This window comes from Blastocystis hominis, assembly GCF_000151665.1.
Source record: "Blastocystis hominis, Singapore isolate B (sub-type 7) whole genome shotgun sequence assembly, scaffold_1".
Lineage (NCBI taxonomy): Eukaryota > Bigyra > Opalinata > Blastocystidae > Blastocystis > Blastocystis hominis.
In genome coordinates, this window is record NW_013171816.1 from 1,841,754 (window position 1) to 1,863,793 (window position 22,040).

The 22,040-nt window shown below is 43.8% G+C and overlaps 3 protein-coding genes; all 3 read right to left on the reverse strand.

The window, feature by feature from the left end:
• Positions 1 to 50: 50 nt before the first annotated feature.
• Positions 51 to 1,483, reverse strand: GSBLH_T00001215001 (uncharacterized protein; the record flags this gene model as incomplete). Its single annotated transcript, XM_013039579.1, has 4 exons — positions 51 to 436; positions 469 to 1,180; positions 1,212 to 1,371; positions 1,401 to 1,483. 4 exons carry the CDS (start codon positions 1,481 to 1,483, stop codon positions 51 to 53), a joined length of 1,341 nt encoding a protein of 446 aa, XP_012895033.1.
• A 783-nt stretch (positions 1,484 to 2,266) lies between these two features.
• On the reverse strand, positions 2,267 to 3,277 carry GSBLH_T00001216001 (uncharacterized protein; the record flags this gene model as incomplete). XM_013039580.1 has 6 exons in its annotated part: positions 2,267 to 2,390; positions 2,421 to 2,504; positions 2,538 to 2,612; positions 2,645 to 2,731; positions 2,765 to 2,836; positions 2,872 to 3,277. 6 exons carry the CDS (start codon positions 3,275 to 3,277, stop codon positions 2,338 to 2,340), a joined length of 777 nt encoding a protein of 258 aa, XP_012895034.1. The 3' UTR covers positions 2,267 to 2,337.
• Positions 3,278 to 4,888: 1,611 nt separating this feature from the next.
• On the reverse strand, positions 4,889 to 7,495 carry GSBLH_T00001217001 (uncharacterized protein; the record flags this gene model as incomplete). The annotated part of the gene is made up of 2 exons (XM_013039581.1): positions 4,889 to 7,284; positions 7,327 to 7,495. The coding sequence occupies 2 exons, from the start codon at positions 7,493 to 7,495 to the stop codon at positions 4,889 to 4,891; spliced, it is 2,565 nt and encodes an 854-aa protein (XP_012895035.1).
• Positions 7,496 to 22,040: the final 14,545 nt, after the last annotated feature.

Here is a 22,040-nt window from a genome sequence, read left to right on the forward strand (position 1 = left end):
GAAACACGTATGAGGAATTGGAAATAGTGTACGGACAACAAAGAAGAGGTTCAACAATACTTGACTAAAACCAATAAATATTCGAGAAGGAAGTATCCACAGGAAATCGAAGAAATCAACACGCTGTGCAGATCAGGATACCGCGCAGGAGGAGGGAAGGCATAATACAAGATGCTACAGCCGACCACCCCCATTAAGCAAAGCGTGAAGAACCAATTCGCCGTTTTATTTGGAGTGACGCCGATAGGCTTCTGAGGAGGCAGAATAAAGAGAATCACGCCTGTGTACACCAATCCGAGAAGGAAATTCGAATCTTTCAGGTACAACGGAATCATCGAGTAAGAAGCCATGAAACTAAACCAAATCGCTTCATCTGGGTCTGATTTTCCGAGAAGGAGCATGGGAAGCAACGGGAAGAGAATGGTCTTTTCATGAACTAAAGAGAAAAGGGGAAGAATGGAAGCTTACCATGATATGAGAAAAGGAAAAAAGACATGGAGCAGGAAAACAACGACGCATACACTCGATTAGGAGAAGGCTTTCTCCAAAGCAAGAAGAGCGAAGGCAGACAGGCGCAAATGGTAGCGATGAGACACATCAGCTTCATTTGCTCGAAAGTGAAAAGTCGGTTCAGTTTGATGACGTTGTTTAACGTGCACCACACGGAAGCGACTTTGTCCTCGAACACCCATCGATCCCACGGAAACATTCGCTGAATCACCGCGCGAAGAGACGAAAGAGGCGAGAGATCCTCGGGGAGATGGACGCAGAAAGGAAGAAAGAGGAGAGCAAAGGAAGCAATGACTGTAAGTCCGATAAGGAAAAGATGAGAAACGCTTTTCCGGTCATAGCATTTGCGCAACAACCACACGAAAAACACCAACGAATAATAGAGTGCTATTTGCTTGTATCCTATGGCCATCACAAAAAGGAAAGAGCCGATGCAGTCGTAATCTCTTTCGATACAGAAGAGCGAAAGGAGAACGAGACCCAGACAAACCGAGTTGTACTGAAAATGGCCATGATCGATTAACAGCAATGCAGGAGAAAATACCATCAGGAAGAATGGAATAAAAGCGGAATGTGATTTCTGTAAGTCCGAAGCAAAATAGGTCACAAGCAAGCAAGACGGAAGATAAACCAGTATATCCATAGCCAGCACGGACAATCGAGAAAATAGCTAAAAGAAAAACACATAAAATGTGCACTACGATACAAGAACTAGTTTCACAACCCCGACTCGCCTCAAAGGTCACCACTTCAGGACATAAATATTCTGCTATCTTTCCCAAAACATATTCGTGAAAAGCAGTCAATGGAGGGTAATCCAGACCCCAATACATTAGATCATTGTGAGTTCCATTTCTATACCTAAATTTAGGAAGAATGGAGATATATACCAATCGTAGATAGGTAAGTGAATGGTAATCTCCATCCAATGACGCTGAGCTTCCAAATCTCCAAAAAGAGGTCCCTTGCCCATTCCTAAAGTAAAAACGATTAAAAAGGTTCACCTGAGTAAGGGTTTAGGGAAATAAGGTATCGCACTGAAATACACAGTAACAATAATGCAGTAATGTAGCTGAAGCGAAGAGGAGAGGACATACAAAAACGACCCGACGAAATAAAATGAAATGAGCAAGATAGTACAATTACGTATTAACATATACGGGGAATGATTATTTTTTTATTGTGCGAAGATATAATAGTTGGGGTGTCAAATTGGACAGTTTGTACAAGATGAAGTGTCGTCAGACATAATGGGAGAAGAAATATATATTTATATATATCAATATGTCGCTCCGGTTAAAGGTGATAGATTTCAAATTGAATGAATAGTGATGGACGAAAAAACATAAATAATAATAATAGTGTTTACACAAAAGAGATACTATTACAGAGAAAATCGATAAATGGATTACTGCCCAAATAGGAAACCAGCAAAATAGTCGAAAAGGTGATATGAAGTAATGGTTATTTGTATACAGAGCAAAATGAGAATTCGTTATATAGGAAAGCACGAAAGAAAATGAGATAATAAGGTTTAAAAGCGAGAGGAATGCGGAGAATAAGTTTAGATTGAATTGTGAAATTGTGACTGACTTAATCACACAACAGTCGAGAACCACCAAAAAAAAACGGAACAAAGGAAACATGAACCCCTACTAATACATTATTCGGCATATTAATCATATTATTTATCATCCTAATTTTAAAATGGTATACTACATTTATAGAACAAAAATAAGAATGTGAATTGTGCAATGAATCGAAAATGCAATCATAAGCAGTTCCAACTCAAATCGAATGTACTTCTTCACAAAATCGGATTATCTTTTACTGAAAATGTTTATCATGCTTGAAAAGGTCAGTAAGTTTACTAGAGACGTCTATCCTATCATCAACACATAACGAAATACTTGTTATACTAATTCTTTTCAGATTATTGAATAACGATGAATTTTGATCTTTAATAATGTTAACATTTTGAACATTCATGATATCTAAAAATAATATTAGCAAAAAGAAAACATTACTCTCTAAAACTAATTCTTTGACATCACAAAAGTTATCGTCTCCATAAAGCGTTATAGAATGCAAACTAGGTAAATCTGTACATTTAATGGCTTCAGAAAGGTATTACTTCGCATTTCAAGTTTAGACGTTTCACTCTGATAACTGCCACTGATTGCACCCCATCCAAGTTTTAATACTTTTAATTGAGGAAGATCTACGAGTCAGTGTTATTCGTCCGTAGTAATACTGTTAATTTTCGTTGATAACGACAGCGAAAAAGCCCATCTACCTAATTCGATCTCCTCTAGTTGTGGAAGGTCTATACAATTATTAGAATAAGTCGATATGTGATACTCTCGATAACAAAGGAATTCCAGAGAAAGCAGCAAGTATCGGTATCACACACACCTATCTTTAAAGAGGTCAGTGAAGGCAATTCCTTCAACTCAAAAGACCCAGCAAAATCCGCAAAACAATATCTTTCAATTACAATACTTTTCAGTGATGGGCAACTTGTTATGGAAAAAGACTTATCTGCTCTATATGCAGCTGGTACTGCTTTATCAAGTTCAAAAATAACATACTGATTTGTCACTTGCGTAAACGAATTTTCTGCGATTTTGATAGTTTCCAATCGATCCAATCCATTTATTTTGAATGTCTTCACTGATTTAAAACAATTATCGCCGATTTCGATCGATTCCAAATTATAGAACAACGAAATATCCCAATCAGCCAATATACAACTAAATAGCTCCATTCTTTTTACTATGAAACTGAAATTGCTTCCATTTCCTTCATATTGATCACTGTCCATCTCATTATACCAGAAATCCTGAATAGCCTCAATACCTGCTTGATCATACACTTTTCCAATTCCAAATCGATTATCATCACACCAATATCCTTCATATTCAATACATCCATTATTATTATAACTCGTTCCATAGCCAAATCGTTTCCAATTGATCATTATGCCCTTGTACACCAATATTCCATTATCATCATACATTTCACCATATCCAAATGGAATTCCAAACTCGTTTTCTGTCAATACCAAGCCTTCAAATCGACTTCCATGATCCAAGTAAACTTTTCCCTTTTCTACTACTATGGATTGTTCTTCATTATATGAAATATCACCAATTTGATGATTTCCGAACACTTTCAACACTTTCTGCTCATTGACCACAAATCCTTGATTCATGAATACTCTATTATCGAAATGCAATACTATACATTCTAGATTGCTCAATATGAGTGAAATCCAGCCATCCACTTTCATGTCTTTATTCAAGTGTCCTTGCATATACTGGATCATGGAACTGTCAACATGATAATAACTAATAACAGAATTGATAAAATCGGCAATAGTCTTCATAAAACAAAAAAAGAATGAGATATATAGGATTGTTCCGTTAACTTCTATCTTATCTACATCCACATGTCTATATTATCTAATAGACTTCTTAGCTATTGTGCTATTACGTCGGGGTAGTGGCAACACCACTTCTTCACTATCAATATGAACTCCTTGCTAGTTCTGAAAGTTTTCCTTTTTTTCCAGTTTACTTTTATTACTGAAATTCGTTTAAAAGTTGGGAACTACAACACATGCGATACACTATCATAACGATAAGTATTTCACATAGCACTCTGTATCGATACGAAAAAACAAAACAAGGCCGTGATTACAACATTACACGCAAGTCATCCTTCTAAATGTATATTGTTATTAATAGATTAGTATCGTATTATAAGAGCTATTCCCAGTGTACTTACTTGTATAATATCTAATGTAACAGCAATAATCTCTTTTTGAAAAAAATGGAAAAGATTACTATTTTATTTGAAAGAAATAACGAACCCAATGTTCCATGTTGTGAATAGAGAAGAATAGCCATTTTTTAGCAAATCAGTATAAGTAGTAGGAAAATGGCGCATAAAGCGCGAAAATTTTTTCGGCCCTTTTTCTGCCATTTTTTTTCCTGACCTCCTTTTTTCTACCTGGCCTCCTTTATTTCTACCTGGTCACCTCGAGTACCATGGCGCATAAAGCGCGAAAAATTTTTCGGACCTTTTTCTGCCATTTTATTCCTGGCTGCCTTTTGACCATTGTCTGCTTGCCCACCTCGAGTACCACGGCGCATAAAGCGCGAAAATCTTTTCGGCCCTTTTTCTGCCTGACCACCATTGCTACCCATTGCCCACCTCGAGTACCATGGCGCATAAAGCGCGAAAACCTTTTCGGCTATTGGGGGAGCTTTGCTCCCCCGGGGAAGCTTCGCTTCCCCCATTGTCTGCCAATTTGGTTATTGTCTGCCCTTTATACACTGTTTGATAAAGAAAACAAAGTAAAAAAACTTCTCCTTTACATGTCCTTCAATCGGTAATGTCCAAACGCCAGTGTGTGTACGTTGTCGTCCAAGATCCAACGTTTGTTATCCGTGCAAGTCATAAGGGTCTTGGTCTGCTCCTTCGTGCTGATATCGAAGGCCTGGTTGTTGATGCGTTTGAAGCTGCCTTCGATCACTGCATCTTCCTTCTTCTCTGCCTCTAAAACACGCTTGTACAAATCGATGTTCTTCACGCTCATCCTCTCACCATCGATCACCACGTTGCGAGGAACTCCCTTTGCTGCGTTGTGTATCACATGCTTCTCATCAACCAAGCAGTACATCTTCGGTCTAAGTCCCACGAACTCCGTGATGCGATGTCCGTTGTGCTCGTCCTTGAAGATGGGACCAGGCAACTTCTTGTTGAAGTTGAGGAACGATTCCAATGAAGGGAACTTGCTCTTGTCCACCTCATGCTCGTAATACTTCACGAGTTCTCCATAGAAGTAGCTTGTGTTATCCAATTCCGAGAAGTCGAATGATTTGTACATGTCACACATCTTGTGAACGATGTTAGCGCGATCGTGCAGTTGCACGATGAGTGAGTCCGTGTCCTGTCCCAACAACTCCACGGTGTCGAATGTGTTCTTGAGCACATTGTAGTAGAAATCGTAGATGATGTGTTTGGACATATCGAGAATGGCGAACCCGATGAAGAATGGCTTCTCCACCCTGCGCACCGGTGTGTTCAACTTGATGCCGATCAGATTCTCGGAATACATGGTAGTCCCGGCGATCATGTCGTACCCATGCTTCTGAATGATGGCTTCACGTTCATTCCACGTGTTAGCGAACTTCACCTTCATTCGCTTCAGTCCAGTCTCAACGAATTTGCCATAGGTTGAGTTTGCTAACAGCTTATACAGGTTCTTCTCCACAGTAATCTTGGACTTGGCTCGTTTCTCACTCAGCATGTTCACGTACTCGAAGATAAATGGTGCCTGCTTGAATCGAATGATGTGGTGAATGTGCGTGACACGATAACCCTGTTGAATGCCCAGTTGCAACAGTGAGTAATGCACGAGATACTTTTGACGAGGTACAAGATCACAGATGAGCTTCGGTGTATTCACCTCTTTCACTTTGTCCACAATGTCGTTCTTCTCTGCGTACTTCTTGATTCCATCGGAGTACATGCCCGCCTTCTGTACGGGAAAGAATGGCAAGTCATTGAACTTATCATGGAGTTCTACTGGTGCCTCGATGTCACACTCGATGAAGAACCCATATTTACCGAACGTCTTGAGTGATTGCACCCATCCATTCGGGTCACGATTGATCTTCTCCATCACTTCTCGTCGCTCAGGTACACCCACCAACTCATAAGGCATCATTCGATGCATGGCTCCACCGTACAGGTTGTTGGCGTCCAGGTAGTAGATGCCTTGGGACGACGTTGCTTGCTCCTTGTTGTCAATGTCGACCTTGGCATGTCGTTTCACGATCTGAGTGATTCCTCCTCGCAGGTTCTTCAACAATCGCATGAAGTCATCGATATCATTTGTCTCCATCAATCGAATGCCCTTGCTCTCATAGAACTCACCCATGCGATTCAAGAACACTTTTACCAGTTGTTTCTCGGCGAGTCCCTCGTTGGCGTTGATGCGCATGATGTACTGAGCCCATTTCCTTGCGAGGGTCATGAGGCTATTCTCGTTATGATCGCCCTCCATTGTGACCTTTAAGAAGAGCGAATAGGCCATTTGTGGTGCTGTGATATAGTGCATCGGATCAACACCGAATGCATTCAGTGTCGTGTTTCGGAAGTGTTCGAATGCATCAGCCATGAGAGTCACATCGAGTACATTGTACAATTCGTAGTACTCACCCCATGTCTTGATATCGAAGGTCTTCCACAGCTTCACCATGTGATCATATTCGTCTTGTGGCATCATCTCTCCCTTCATATCATCAATGCATTGCTCGCGAGAAGGAATGACGGTATTGTTCAATGACTCGTACGACTTGATGAGACTGTAGAACATGGGTTCTTTCCGTGTCAACAGATCGATGTATTCATCATCCCATTGCTTGCCTCGAGACTCACAGTACTTGCGTAGTTGTTGTTTGGTGTGCACGTACAAATCGAGGTTGCCTCCAAGTGTCTGTGCGACGATGGATCTGAGAGGACTGCTGATGAGCTTCAACGAGTCCTTGAATTGAATGCCATTGTACTCGATCTGCATCTCCTTGTCTTCAGTGGTTGGAATGACTTCGAGATTCCCACCAGGCATCGTCGCGATGAGTTTCATGATGAACGTGAAGTCGTAGTGCGATCCATTGTGGAAGTAAACTGGCAGACGATAGTTCTTCTTGTTGAATGAGAGTTGTAGGTTACACTTGGTGCAACAGGTGCAGATGTACTGTCCGGCTTCGAAGTGACGTATCTCTCCCTTTCCTGTGGTGTATTCACCTGCCACATGTGCGTGATGACGTACCTTGTCGTCCTCCAGTTTCTTGCGACAGAAGGGACACACGGTTGTTGCACGAAAGTCCTTCTCGATGCTCGGAGAGTTCTCGAGGGGTAATTCATCGAATAGATATGTTTTCACACTCCCTTGCAATTGCACGAGATAGTCCATGAAAGGACGAAGCTCTTCTTCGCTCTCGTGTGGTGCATGGAAGACTCTCAGTTGAGTCTGGATGGCAGGGATACGAGACACGGCTAGACAGGATAACATGATGGGCTTGTGTCTGTTCTTGTCATCAATGGCTGACTCGAAGTCAGCGTACACGACGACCGGTGCTGGCATTTCGTATCGCTGGTTGGTGAATCGCAACCGAGTCTCCTCGTTCGCCAACTCGTACTCTTCGCTTTCATTGACGAGTTCACGATGTACTTGTACTTCGTGAGCATGAACGGCTTTACGAGATCCGAAAAAGTCGTCACAGAACCTGCACTTCACGTTTCTCGTTGTATGTCTATTCTTTGCATCACTCTGACGAAAGATGCGATGTTTGAAATCGCTCAAGTCCTTGATGTACATAAAATGCTTGGGAATTTCTTCCCTCTCCCGTGTATCATTCACAATGCAAAGCGACACACATGGGGCAACTTCGTTGCCCCGGGAGCAACTTCGTTGCTCCCCACATCCACCCTTCCTTTTCGGCTTGTACACTTGATAACATGTGAATAGATCGTATTTATCCTCGGAGTTGTCATCGTATCCAGGCAAGAGTGTGACCTCGAATACATTGAGAGAGACTTTCAACAGTTCTTCCAATCTCGCAAAATTCTCTTCACTCGCGTTGAAGGGTGCATTGTCGCGAATGTTCATCGCCTCCTCCACCTCGTGAATGGCCACTCCGAACACCTTGTTCTTGTCGGGTTGCTTCCACCACTTGTTGTACACACTCGCATCGCCCATCTTGCGATTTGCAATAATCTTGTGCCCGCCTTCACTTGCCAGGATGAGACACCGTTGTAGGCATCGGTTGTCATCGATGTTCGGGTTGACCGCCGTCTGTCCAATGATAAAAGGTGTGTGGTGCTTGTAGCCCACGAATGTGCGTAGTGGGAACATCTCGACATGGAAGCCGATCCACCCATGGTACGCGAACCCGCTTCCCTCTGTCTCCTGTTCCTCTACACCATTTCGGTACCACTTCAGGTAGTCCTCGATCCACTCATCGATACGATCTCGGCGAACGATGCGGAGGTGTCCCAATCGATCATCGGTGAGGTTGAGAATCTTGGGATCTCCGTCTTGTGTCAACATGAGGTTGTATGCCATGATGGTGACGAAACACTGGTTGTACTCGCGCATACCAGTCATGATAAACTTCTTCACGATCTCATTGAACTCCTCGCTTTCATCGAATACGAGGTTGATCGGTTCCACTTCCTCATCGCCCTTTTCACCCGGTAGTCGAACCCACAGTCTCTTGTCATCATCGTTATTGGGCCGGAAGTCCTTCTTGGTGCGCTTCTCATTCATCCATTCCTTGTACATATCTCCTTCCACAGTGTGATAGTACGTGAGTGCATACCCGAGTGACGAGTTGATCACGTCCGACAAGCGTCCTTCGGCCACTTTGCGATCGAACCGAGCGAATGCCTTATTGCGACGTGCTTCACGTCTCTTCTCCACCGTGTTCATGAACTCAGGCAACGGACGACCTCGCTTGTCACCGAATTCATGTCCATTCCATTCATACTCAAGAAATCGCTCGTTCCATGTCTTGCTTCCAACAATCAGATACTTATGCTCTCCTTTGGGATCACTGACGCGCCTATGTGTCACTCGTCTGTTAGGTGTTACTTGTTTCAGCCCGAATACCTTGTTCGACAGATACGCTCGTGAATCAGGAATGGTCTGATCGGTGAACTTCCCATCGATCATATAGTACTTGGCTGCTAATCGTTTCCAGATTTGACTCCCAACCTTAATCTTTCGTCCAGTCTCAGGGTTAATAGTATATTCGTCGCGAAAAGAATCCATTTATATATAGGCGACAAATTCTTTAAGTGACCAAAGTGAAAATGGTGTGACTTGGAAAATAGTTATGGAATTTCCAGCCTAGAATGGGAAAATCGCATGGCCATCTTCGTCATATTCGAATTCATCGATGTCGACATACTCAGACTCGGACGACGAATCGTCTGAATTGTCGTTTGCGAATATCTTGTTGATGTCAGGATCATTATCGTATGCTTTGGCTTCTTCTTTCGTCATCTTCACCCATTTGCCACCTCGTGGTCTATAGTTGTCACGGAGTAACTCGTAGTATGCTGTGCCACCAATAATCATGGAGCGATTGCTGGGAGAAAGTATTCTCAACTTGGGAACATATTTCGTCGTATCTGGTGGTAAAGGTGTATCGTACAAGCGATTCAATTTCTCGTCGTACTTGTATCCACGCTTGAGAAGGTTCCAGAAGCGAACTCCGTTGATTTGAATTTCTCGTCCTGTGTTGGGATTCAAAGTGTGAGTAGGTCTATTCATTTATATATTTATATATTTATATTTTCTCTTTTAACCCTAGATGCTTCCCTAAATGAAGTACAAGAAAACAGAAAACAACACATGGTCTTCCCTGGTACGCACTTGTGAGGACGAGAATATCGAACTCGCCGACATCATCATTCACACCAAGTATCCGATCAATTCCGAGCGTCTATTCGGCTTCAGTGTTTGCTCCCCGCAAGCAAATGTGAACTGTGGTTTAATATTGCACGACTATGATTGCATGGAGATGACGTTGGATGAAACTCGTCCACCTTTGTTTACCGAGGATGAATGGGAGTATCTATTGCCTCAATTGAAATCCAACGGTTTGCTCGGTGTGCCTCTGAATGTCTTCTGTAGGACGTATGACACACAGCCTTATGTCGTACCTGTGGTAACCGAGAATCGTGCTGTTTACTTCTTCTCCAACTACTATGTTCGCGTGGTCTACAAGGTGGTGGATGATGAAGTGCCTCCCGAGTTGTCCGATCTGTTTATCGATGATGGTGCATGTTTGAAGGGTGTGTATGTCAAACCATATGAACGAAATCATCCAAAGTAAATAAATGTCGTACATTTTCAGCAGCAATGGAAACAACTACACGTTCAAGAAGCTCGACAACATGCTCATCAACATGCCAGAGAAGGACGGTCATCATGTGCTAATTCGAGAGACAGTGGATGGTGTTCCTCAGTACTCGTGGGGGAGTGCGGCTTGTATCGTGAAAGCGAACGAAGCATTTGTCTTCGAGTACACACCAGAAACCGAATCATTCAATGGCGAGTGGGGTGGTGATGGTATGCCGCCTATGCCGTCCGGATCATACCTGATAACCACGACTGTCATAACGTACCTTCCTGACAATGGGGGAAGCTCTGCTTCCCCCGGGGGAGGCCATGCCTCCCCCTACGACGTGTTCAACGATTGCGACTCAATCGAATCGGTGGTTGAAAAGGGTTATCGAGTGCTAGTCACGTTTGACAATACGCCTATCCTAGACAGACCCTACATCGATACATTGAATAGTCTTGTATCTCACACTGGTTATGCTGTTGTGAATGTTGGGGGCAACGAGGGGGCACTACGTGCCCCCGGGGGAAGCGTTGCTTCCCCCTACAACTCTCCTGTCCTTCGTACGTATTCGAATCTCCCTCTCATGCTTCTAGGTGGTGTGAAGAGCATTACGATCGTTTTCGAACACCTAGGGGAAGCGTAGCTTCCCCGTGGGCACTACGTGCCCACTACTTTCTTCTGACTCCTCGTAATGGGTCGATGTGACCTTGCTGCATCTCGCAATGCATTGGGTTCCTTTCGACTCTTGGATCGCGTGACTGGAGGTGCTGGCTGTGGTTTGCATTTGCTTGCCAGGAGTTCCCAATGATAGCACTTCTGCTTGCTACCGCTTTCCATATTCTTCACTTCGTACATCAATGGCATGAATCGATCGTCAATGTCAACAACTTCATACAAGTCCTGAGACCATTTGCTCGTCAATGATCGCTTTTCCAGAACGCGAGGTCTTCGTGTCACTCGAACATAATCACCCACATCGAATTGAGGTGTTGTGTCCTTCGCTGTCATGTTGGATGGTTCTGTCTTCTCCGTGTACAAGATGTTGTTGTTCCAAATGTCAGTGGGTGCATATCCGGTGTCTCTGTTCTTCCTTGCATTGTGTCTACGAACGGCACCATCGATCAAGTCGAACCACACACCTTTCGATTGATTGAATGGAACCATGATGTCTTCCTTGATATCTCGAATTGCTCGTTCGGCTAGTACTGCCTTATTCGCTGAATCCATGTGATACATGGTGATGTCATACTTGCCCAAGATGTTGGTACGAAAGATGGCATTGGTGAACTCGGTACCTCGATCAGAGCAAATATGCTTTGGTGGTCCATATGTTTGAATGATATCCTTCATCGCATGCGTGACTTCTGTGGCACACTTGCTTTTCAGTCGCCGAGCCATCAGGTATTTCGAATATCCATCAATACATACAAGGACATACTTGTATCCACGATTCTTGTGGAATCCTGTACTCTTCTGTCTGCCCAACACTTCCTGAATCCATTTGTCTTGTTTGGAAGAGAAATCGATGAGATCGATGAAGTATATGTTTCTCTTGAATGAACTGATGATCACTCGAGTGGCGCCTCTTCGTTTTGCTGGTTTCCTTAGTTCCTTGATTTCATTCATAAATGAACCGCTTTATTCAATGGCTGAAAAGTGCATGGAAATGGATGAGTGGAAGGAAGAACCACAAACTGGTGGTTGACTCGAAATGCAAGGACAGATGTCACTGCCTGTGCGTGTACAATGAGAAGAATGGATCCGATGACGACAGTGGGAGTGATATATCGGTCAGTCCGACAGAGATTAAAGTGAAATGAGGGATGCCTAAATAGATTTAAATAATGTAAACATAAATAGAAATACAAATGAACTGTTGGATGAATGATGAACGTCTTGATATCACACGTAAATATGTGCATGATATGATTAATTCATTTGTTGAGGACCCAAAAGGTACAAATTATCATAATGAGTATAATCCTCCTTATATGATGATAAATTCACCTGATCTTCAACATCTTCTTGTGAAATCATGTTATGATGATAAATACATAGTGAAGTATGGGGGACAAAGTGGGGCGACTTTGTCGCCCCGGGAAGCCGAAGGCTTCCCACAAAGTCCCGCCGGGGAAGCGAAGCTTCCCCGAAACATTGCTGAACTCCGTGCTTTCAATGAGAATATCTATGATATCGAAGGTCATCGTGTGATGACATTAGGTGGTGATATAATTATCATTGATATCGATGGTGTTGCATTTGATCAACTCGAATGTGTATCGGGTAAACGATTACCGCCAAAGTAAAAGACTGGAAGCCGTGGCTTCCTTTTTCACTTTGTCTCCTCCCCCTACGAGGGGGCGTTTTACGCCCCCGGGCAGCTTGGGAAGCCTTCGGCTTCCTGGGGAAGACTACGTCTTCCCCTGCTTCGCTGCCCTTACAGTTCCATGATGCTTACCTTCAGTCGAGTGAAGTAATGTTCGATCGTGGTGTCTCCAGAACGTAAGATTTGAATTTTCATATCTACAGGGCGTACTGATGTGAATATGTTCGTGCTACTCAATGTCGTTGTTGGCACTGGATTATTCAAGCTTGCTTTAATGATTGTAGCTGTCTCGACACCCATTACGAGAGTTGGCACGCTCGTGAATCCTACAAGTGCCTGTTCATAGTTGTCACAATGAAGTACGGCATCGATGGTGATCATGTACGTCTTATTGGGTTCCAATTTGATCGGTGCAGAAAGGTCTGAACCTTCCGACGTGAGTGCCTCGCTAACAACCTGGTGTCCACTTGTCCAGGAGGTGTACTCGAATGTCTTACTCAATTTAGCCGATGTGGGTGATAACGAGACTGTGCCGTTTTCTTTGACTTCCATGACGTACTTGCCAGCAGTGGATGGGATTGTTAGCTTGGACACGTTGGTCCCATTGTTGTACACGAGACACTTTTCATTGCTAGTACACCCGAGGATGTCTTTGTAGACGATCTCAGGCGTGAGATTGGCAAGAACAGGACTCTCATTGCTACTCTCGACCTTGAATGTCGCATAGCCTGCCGTGGTTGGCAATGATAGACCATAGGCAGCATCGTTCCAGTAGGTGACGATTCTCTGCCCATCAGATCCGATTCCTAGAGCTTCATGGAAAAGACTTCTTGATGTGACCTTGTTGAACTGGTAGTTATTGCTCGAATCGGCTGAAAGGAAGAACGTTCCCGACTTACTTGGTAAGAATAGATCCTTCGAATCACTCTTGGTCGAATTCCAGTTCGGTACCGCATACCAGTCCGACGTGCTCGTAAGTTCGAGTGCCTCGAAAATCACGGGCTTCGTCAACGCTTCCAATGAAGGTCCACTATCCGGGTCAGTCGTGAGAATGAAAGAACCACTTTCTGGCAGATTGATCGCTCCGAACGCCGAGTTATTCTTGAAGAAGGGAATAGCTCCATTGGTTGGAATGGTAATCGATTGTCCATCGCTGTCCTTGAAATACGAGTTATCCAAGGAAGTGAAATCTTCACCTGCGACCGACCATGTGTACACATCGTCAGTCTTGGTGAGTACATAGTTGCCATTGGTCGACGGAAATGCGAACGTGTCGAAAGAGTTGTCCGAGTAGTACTGGATACCCTCGGTCATCTCCTTGCGTTTGAATACTCCGTTCTGGAGATATACAAGTTTCTCAGGTTGTGTTGGTGTTGCCATTTACTATGGAGGAGAGAAAACAGTTTTTTTCCTCGTAGTAATTGGGGAATCTACGATTCCCCGGGCGAGAATTAAAATTCTCGTCCTATAGTAAATGGCAACTACAATTCCTCCTGTGCATAACTACGAATCGCAGATTGTGTTCAGCAATCAGTCCAATAACATCAAGTCGACCGATGTGATCAATTGGACGATCGCTCCATCCGGTGATGACGTGTACTTCAATCTCTACAAGTCACGAATGACCTTCAAGCTCAAGATCACCGGGTTGGCAAATAATGCAGGCAGTTCGTCGAAGGATATCTATGTTCCGGTGAAGAAGAACATGTCAGGCATCGTGAACAACACGAAGGTCACGTACACCTATTGGAATGGTGAGAACCTGGCGTCCTTGCCTCTGAGTGCAGACAATGAAAACATCGGTCAGATCCGGTCACTCTTGAATGCGCTCACGGACAACAAGCACAACAATGTGGTGAATGAAGGATTGAAGGAACTGTCCTACATCTACTACGATGACCGTGACTACGATACAACCGATAAAACCGCGAGAACTGCGGCCATCCTGGGTCGACCTTATGGCGGCAAGTTATTCTACAACATGCTCAAGTTCGTACAGCCACCTGGATCGACCACGGCGTACACGACGATCAATGTGAACTTTGCAGACATCTTCGAAGGTTGTTCTCAGGAACGATTCATCAATCTCACGCAGATGGATGCTCAGATCTATCCCACGAACGATGATGCATACTTCTACATCGATGCTGGCAAAATCAATACCGCTACAAGTCCGGACGCTGTTCCATCAGCCACGGCTTTCACCGGTGTGTACTTCGATACATGCACGCTTTGGTATCACAGTTACAAGACGAGTGATGATTCGACCTTCGATCCTGAAGAACACTCAGTTGGTGAAGAACCAGATCATGACCAAGACGTTCCGCATTCCTTCTGGCCAGAACTTCATCGATGATCGTGTGCTGGTCAACTTCCCCGTCAAGATGATGTTCATGATGTTCACGGACGACAATGGCGATTTCTCGACTCTCAAGGACATTCGATTCAAACGTATCTCATTGAACATCGCTGGTGAACAGAAGCGTATCATCAATGTGGACAACACGAACACACCTGATGGAATTGATCACACGTTCTTCGAATGGATGGACTATCTTTGCAATAGTCGTTCCGACGAGTACGACACGCTGTTGACGTACAAGACGTGGTTGAATCAGTTCCGAATCTTTGCCTTCCCGTTAGCCGAGTGGTTCCCGATGCGAGCAGCGAATCAGATCCAGTTCGAAATCGAGTTGGAAGAGGATGTTGCAGCGACGACCCAGATGCACCTCATCATGATCCGTGCCAACACTGTGGGAGCGTAAGGGGAGCCGCAGGCTCCCCGGGGAAGCGTAGCTTCCCCACGCCTAACTAATATCACTTAAAGATTTCAAAACATAAATATAAATAGATATGAGCAACAAGATTCAGGTTTTCGATCTTTCCAACACTTCTAACATTTCTCTCACCTCGACTGGATTCAAGAAAGAAGGCGAATCGGCTAAGTATGTTTGCAAGATCACCGATGCTACCATTGTTTTCGTGGGTGACAACTCGAAGTTCGAAACAGACAAGAAGAAACTGTTCAACACTTTCTCCATCACACTGCCCAAGGAGCAATCGGAAGAGTTCAAAAGAATTCTTGATGAGACGAAGAGAGATAGTCGATCGTACAGTGAATACGATGGCGAGATCCAGTTCAAAGTGAAATTGAGTCCGAACACGAAGATCGTGAATAACGACAAGAAGCCTATCAAGATTGACCTGCGAAATGTGCCCTGTACGGATCTTCGCGAATACAAGGACGCAACGATCGATATCGTGGTAACCGGGGAGAGCAAGGAGTTCATGAAGGAAGATAAGGACGGCAATATCACCGAGTTCTCGTACACAACTCTCACAGCAACGCAAATCAAAATCAAGGATAAGAATAGTGTCTTCGATTGCGATTTCCTGTAAATGGCTACCGTGGTTGCTGTGACTACCTTTTTCACTTTGGCTATCGTGGCTACTGTGGCTGTCGTGATTGCCGTGGTTGCCATAGAGGGAGGAAGCTACGCTTCCTCCCGAGGCAACTTTGTTGCCTCCATGAATAAATGGAAGAATCCCCATACATTCCAAACATTGATACAACATTGCTCGCCATTAAGAACCGAATAAGACGATTTAACCATCGATGTCCGTATAACAACAAACTATTGACGAGAAGAACAGAAAATACGCTCAATCAAGCCGAAGTAATGCAGGATACCATCAAACAACGGATGGAGAATGAAACCGATGAAGAAAAGAGCAAGCAATATGCCAAAATACTGAAAGAATTAGCCGACTACATCCAACCAGAGCAGACCATTGACGAGCAATTGCAAGACCTTCGACAAAACAAGGAGAGCATGGGCATTATGAAGTTCGATTGGGAACTTGATTGCCAGGACACATTCCTCAATCAATTCACACTCATCATTGCTCCTTCCAAGTCGGGTAAGTCGTTCCTCATCAACCAGTTGTGCTACGAGATACCTCACTCATTCGACAAGATCTGCTTCTTCATGGGAAAGGTGAGCTATGAAAACAAGTGTCCACAAGTGCTCAAACATGTCGCCAACAAAGCAGGCATCAAGACACAATGGATCAACACCGATAGTGAGGTGCGTCCTGACTTTACGGATAGCGAGGACGTCGCGTACAAACAATTGAATGACGATGGATCAAGTGTGGCGATCTACAATGACACCACATACCCCTCGATCTACATCTTCGACGACTTGTACACGAAGCCGAACGATCACTGGGTGGTGAACTTCATGGACACCATGGCTTGCATGAGTCGACATCGAAAGACCAGTTGCTTCATTGCATTCCAAGGATTCTCTCGATTGAGCAACAAGATCCTGGACAACGCCACTCGAATCTTCTTGTACTACGATATCCTTGGACGAGAGGATCTGTGGCGCAAAATGAAGATACCACCACCGAGTAATTTGAGTGAGGTACTTCGTGATATCCAGATGGGCATGCACACACGATGGTACTACCTGGACGACGATTCGTTGGTCGAGTACGTCCCATACGAACTGAGTAGCAAACAACAAGCAATCAACAAGATGCGATCGAAGTTACCGAAGGCATTGAGTGATGAACGAAAACGCAAAGAAGTGGAAGAGAAACAACGACAAGTGCAGCAACTCGAAGAGGAACTTGGCAAGGGTATAGCGAGAAGTGAGGACAAGAGAAACAAGAGAGACAAGAGTCGCACGTACAATCTCTTGGACATCAAAGAAGCCGTTGAAATCAAACCACAGGACTACAGCAAAGCCATCAACACCAAGGAATTCCAGTTCGTACAGAAACCGAGAGACGGCATGGCAAACGTGGATCAACCTAAAGATAGCAATGTACGACAAAGTAAAAAGAAAGGACTACGATCGAGGTATGGACTGGCATAGCCAAAGTGAAAAAGGATCGAACATGTTTACTTTGGGCTAACCATCCAAGTCACTTCGCCAACCAAGGCCAACACGAGCCTGCTTTGCTTCTTTCTCTATTTCTGGAATAATGTCAAATCTCTCTTTTTCCCATACATCCATTGGAATCGTATAATGAGTCTTACGTACCTTTTTCCCACCATACTTCTTACACAAGTCTAAAAGGATTTTATCGATCTCGTCTTTGAACGTGAAACCATTCGGTATGTCTTTCACTCTATACACACATACACGTCCCTCTCTATCCATTTTGGAACATGTACTCTTCCATTTATCTGATTTAACATGTTGTGAATAGATGTGCACATTATCATCATTTTCAACGATGTACGTTATGAAAAAGTACCATTGTTGTCCTGCTTTATTTGGCACACGGCGATCCTTCAATTCCTTGTTCTCATAGGTCAGCTCTTCATTCGCACGTCTCAGCTCTTCGTTTGCCTTTCGAAGGTAGTCATTGTCCTCCTGTCGAAGACGTGTTAGGAATCTAAGCACATCGCAGGCAAATGCAGGATCGGCCCACATGAGGCATGCGTGAAGTAGCTCTTCGCAGATGATGTAACCCTTGTTTGTACCGACAGTCGATGATATTGTGATGTATTGAATCACGTCGCAAATATCAAACTTGTCGTTTTGACCCTCTTGACCACCTTCAGACCGTACGGGAGAATTCTCACGTACGCTTTTTGCCATGTGTTCGATCAGTTCTTGGGTTTGTTGGTTTCGTAAGTAATCGGTAAAACGCTTGTTTGTACCATGCTTATCGTTGTACTGCCGCAGCAGATCAGAGACAAGGTACATTCGAATACCATTATCAAGACACATGCGGATCTTGTAGTCGTAGAAGTCAATCTCTTCGAATTTCATTTCTATTTGTATTTATGTATTGAACTCTTTTAAGTACAATAGTTACAGTAGGGGACACTACGTGCCCCGGGGAAGCTTCGCTTCCCCTTACACCCTCTGGATAGCTGGGTCAACAGCGTCGTGTGTGTACAAGTGAAGGAGTGCCAAGTAGCCACAGTTGTTGGCAAAGATCGACTGGTATTTCACTTTGTTCACACGGAACACACGGTTCGTACCTGTCAACGGGAAGTCATTCATCTCACCAAAGCTGTCCTGGTAGTTCAGCGTGCCATCGTCTTCACGGAAGCAAGACACGAAATGACCAAGCTTACCACCGTCTTCAAAGGGTATCCAGATGATGCAATTCGCTGGTTCTTTGTACTTCTTTGCCAAGGACTTGTACTTGTCCAATTCCATCACATCGAAGTCGGGTATCTCGAGTTGCTTGGCCAGTTTTCGAACTTCATCGAAAGTCATTGGTTCAGCATCCATATTCATGTAGCCGTGCATATACAATTTCTTCAATACACTCTCCTTCGGATCACTGACTTCTCTATCTTGTTCTCGTTCTGTGGAAGGGCTGTGAGGATGCGATTCTTTTTTTTCGTCGGGACTTCAATTGCTTGTGTCTCGTTGTCCAGGTCAGAAATATCGTAACCAGTGCCGGCTTTGCTTTCCTTGCCCTGAATCTGGTTTGCCACATCGCTAACTGAATGGGACGACTTCGTCGTCCCGGCGGAACGAAGTTCCGCCACTGTACCCTTTGCCATGTCACCCACCACGTTCGCGATCTGTTTCACAGTATCCGATCCTGTCTTCTGGGATACATAGTTCACACCCTTGTTGATCGCGTTGTTCGCGGCATTCGTGCCAGCATTGACCAGAATATCGGTGATGGGTTTCAACTTCTCGGCATTGTTGTCGTACCAACCTTTGATCTTGTTCCAAGCATTCTTGAAGAACGTGCCAACACGACTTGAACCGGCGTACAAGGCTCCACCTCGGACTTCAATGTTTTTACTTTGTCGTTCGATGGCTTTCATGGTCTTCAACACGTCGTCATAATCGCCAGGGTTGATTCCATTGAGGAACACAGCAGAAGCTCCTCCGAATTTCAGCGCGCCACCCTCCTTACCCTTCACTAGCTCTTTGAGGCTTGAGATGATCTGTGGAGCCATCTGAATGAGTGCTGGGATGATCGTGGCAGCAAGAGTACCAAGTGCTCCGCCTTTCTTGAGTCCGGTTAGCTCGTTCATCAATTGTGCTTCATTGAAGGCTAGTGCTCCGCCTGGTTTACATGCGCCACCTTCCTTGAAGCCAATGGCTCCACCGGTGTCCTTGAAGCCAATGGCACCAGCACTTTTCGCTGGAGCTCGCTTCGGTGATCGTTTCTTTCTCTTTGGTGTGTTGTTTACTGGTGTTTCGAGTTCCTTGTGTAGATTCAATGTCTTGCGTCGATCCACAATCGTTCCACTATCCTGTTCTCGGAAATCGGGTTCGCCATAGAAAGCAGATATATCAACAGTGAATGGAATTGCCATTTATTGTAGGGAGGAAACGAAGTTTCCTCCCGGGGCGATGTACATCGCCCCTATGTATGGGGAAATCGTAGATTTCCCCGGGGGCACTTCGTGCCCCATTCGTACAAAGTGAAAAGAAGATCAAAGATATATTCATTAGCCATTGAAACCCTGTGTAATGAACATATCCTTGATCGTGTTGTACGTATTTTGCAGATATTGCTCGAATTGTTGATCTACATTGACAGCAAACCGTTTGATCTTGTTTTTCATGTAGTCCAAATAATCAGGAGTTAGATCCTTACTATTAGCTACTCGTATGAAGAAACTCATCAGTTCGGGGTCTTCATTTCGATCACGATAAGCCCTGAAGAGACGTGAGAATCCAAGGTCATTTGCAAATTGAGCGAAAACAGGATTGTTGAAATTGCGAGCAAGCAAACTTGAGAAAGCAATGAAATCTTCGCGAGTATCATCGCTTTCCCAACTTTCCTTGGTGGAATTAGAATCTGTACTTTCATACGCGTCAATCAAGGCTGCAGCTCGATTCACTTGATCGATTGCTTGAGGTGTGAAACTAGCATTTACACTTTCAGATTGACGACCGTCCAGTACAATCACAGGTTGAATTTGTGGCTGATTCCGGAAATATTCATATGATTGCCAAATGGCATCCATTAAGTTCTGGATTCCTCTCATATTCTGCTGATACAATTGTTGATATAATTGTTCCCGGGACAGCTGAGTATCAGCAAAATGATTACTCATTGTAGTAAGCAGCTGACCAGTTTGAGCATGTCCATCAACAACTGCATTACCAACATTTGTCAACAGGTTGTTAGTTTGAGTCTGTCCGTTTTCAAGTTGATTACCCAATGCAGTAAGCTTTTGATCAGTTTGAGCATGTCCATCAACAACTGCATTACCAACATTTGTTAATAGGTTGTTAGTTTGAGTCTGTCCGTTTTCAAGTTGATTACCCAATGCAGTAAGCTTCTGATCAGTTTGAACAACTGTATTACCAACATTTGTTAATAGGTTGTTAGTTTGAGTCTGTCCGTTTTCAAGAGCTAACAAATGTTTATTCGCAGTATCTATATCTTCACCCAGAGCATTCGTGTCATCCAATAATTGCTGCCTAGTTGTCTTTCCCTCTTCTTTAACAACTTTACCAAGAGTTACCAGTTTCATATTCATAAGCGCTATTCTATTAGAAATATTTCTAAACATAGGTGCGAAACGATTGAATGATTCAACCAACCGTTTGTTAATTGCTTCATACGATTTTGCCAACTCAGCAGATACAAATTGCTGAATGAAGCTATTTCGCTCAAGCCATTGTTTCAAGAAATCATTGTACTGCTCCTTCATAAACTTCATCAAATCATCGATTCGCATTTCACTTTGTGTTGGAATCAATGCTTGGATATCAGCAATTGCAGGAGGATCGGGTTTGTTTTCAATTCCTTGTAGACGAGTTTCGACTTGTTGCAAATATCGATTACTCTCCTGAATCACAGCTTTCTGTTGATTTACCAAGTCATCAATTTCCTTCGACAACTTTTCATCTCCTGTAGCAATGCTTTCTACCACTTTAGCATAATTCTCACTTAACAACTTGATTCCTTCGTTCGTATTTGTCAATTTTGTTTGTACACCTTCCAACAATTCTAACATCTTAGGATAACCCTTGTCCTTATCTTCCAGGAAATTGATTCGTTGTGCTACATAAGCTATTGCATTATAAATATTGACAAGGTTCACCTCGATATCAAAGCTGTTCATCACAGTAATCACTTCATTCAACTTGGCGATAATGGGCTTCACATTCATCCGTTGTACGATCTGATTCGTCACATTCACAGGTTGTACTTCGGGTTTGACCATCCATCGACCACGTTCAACACGACCTTCAGCTACCAAGTCTTTGTATTTCGGGCCACCTCGTTTCGCAGAGTGTGTCACACCTTTAACATATACTGTACTA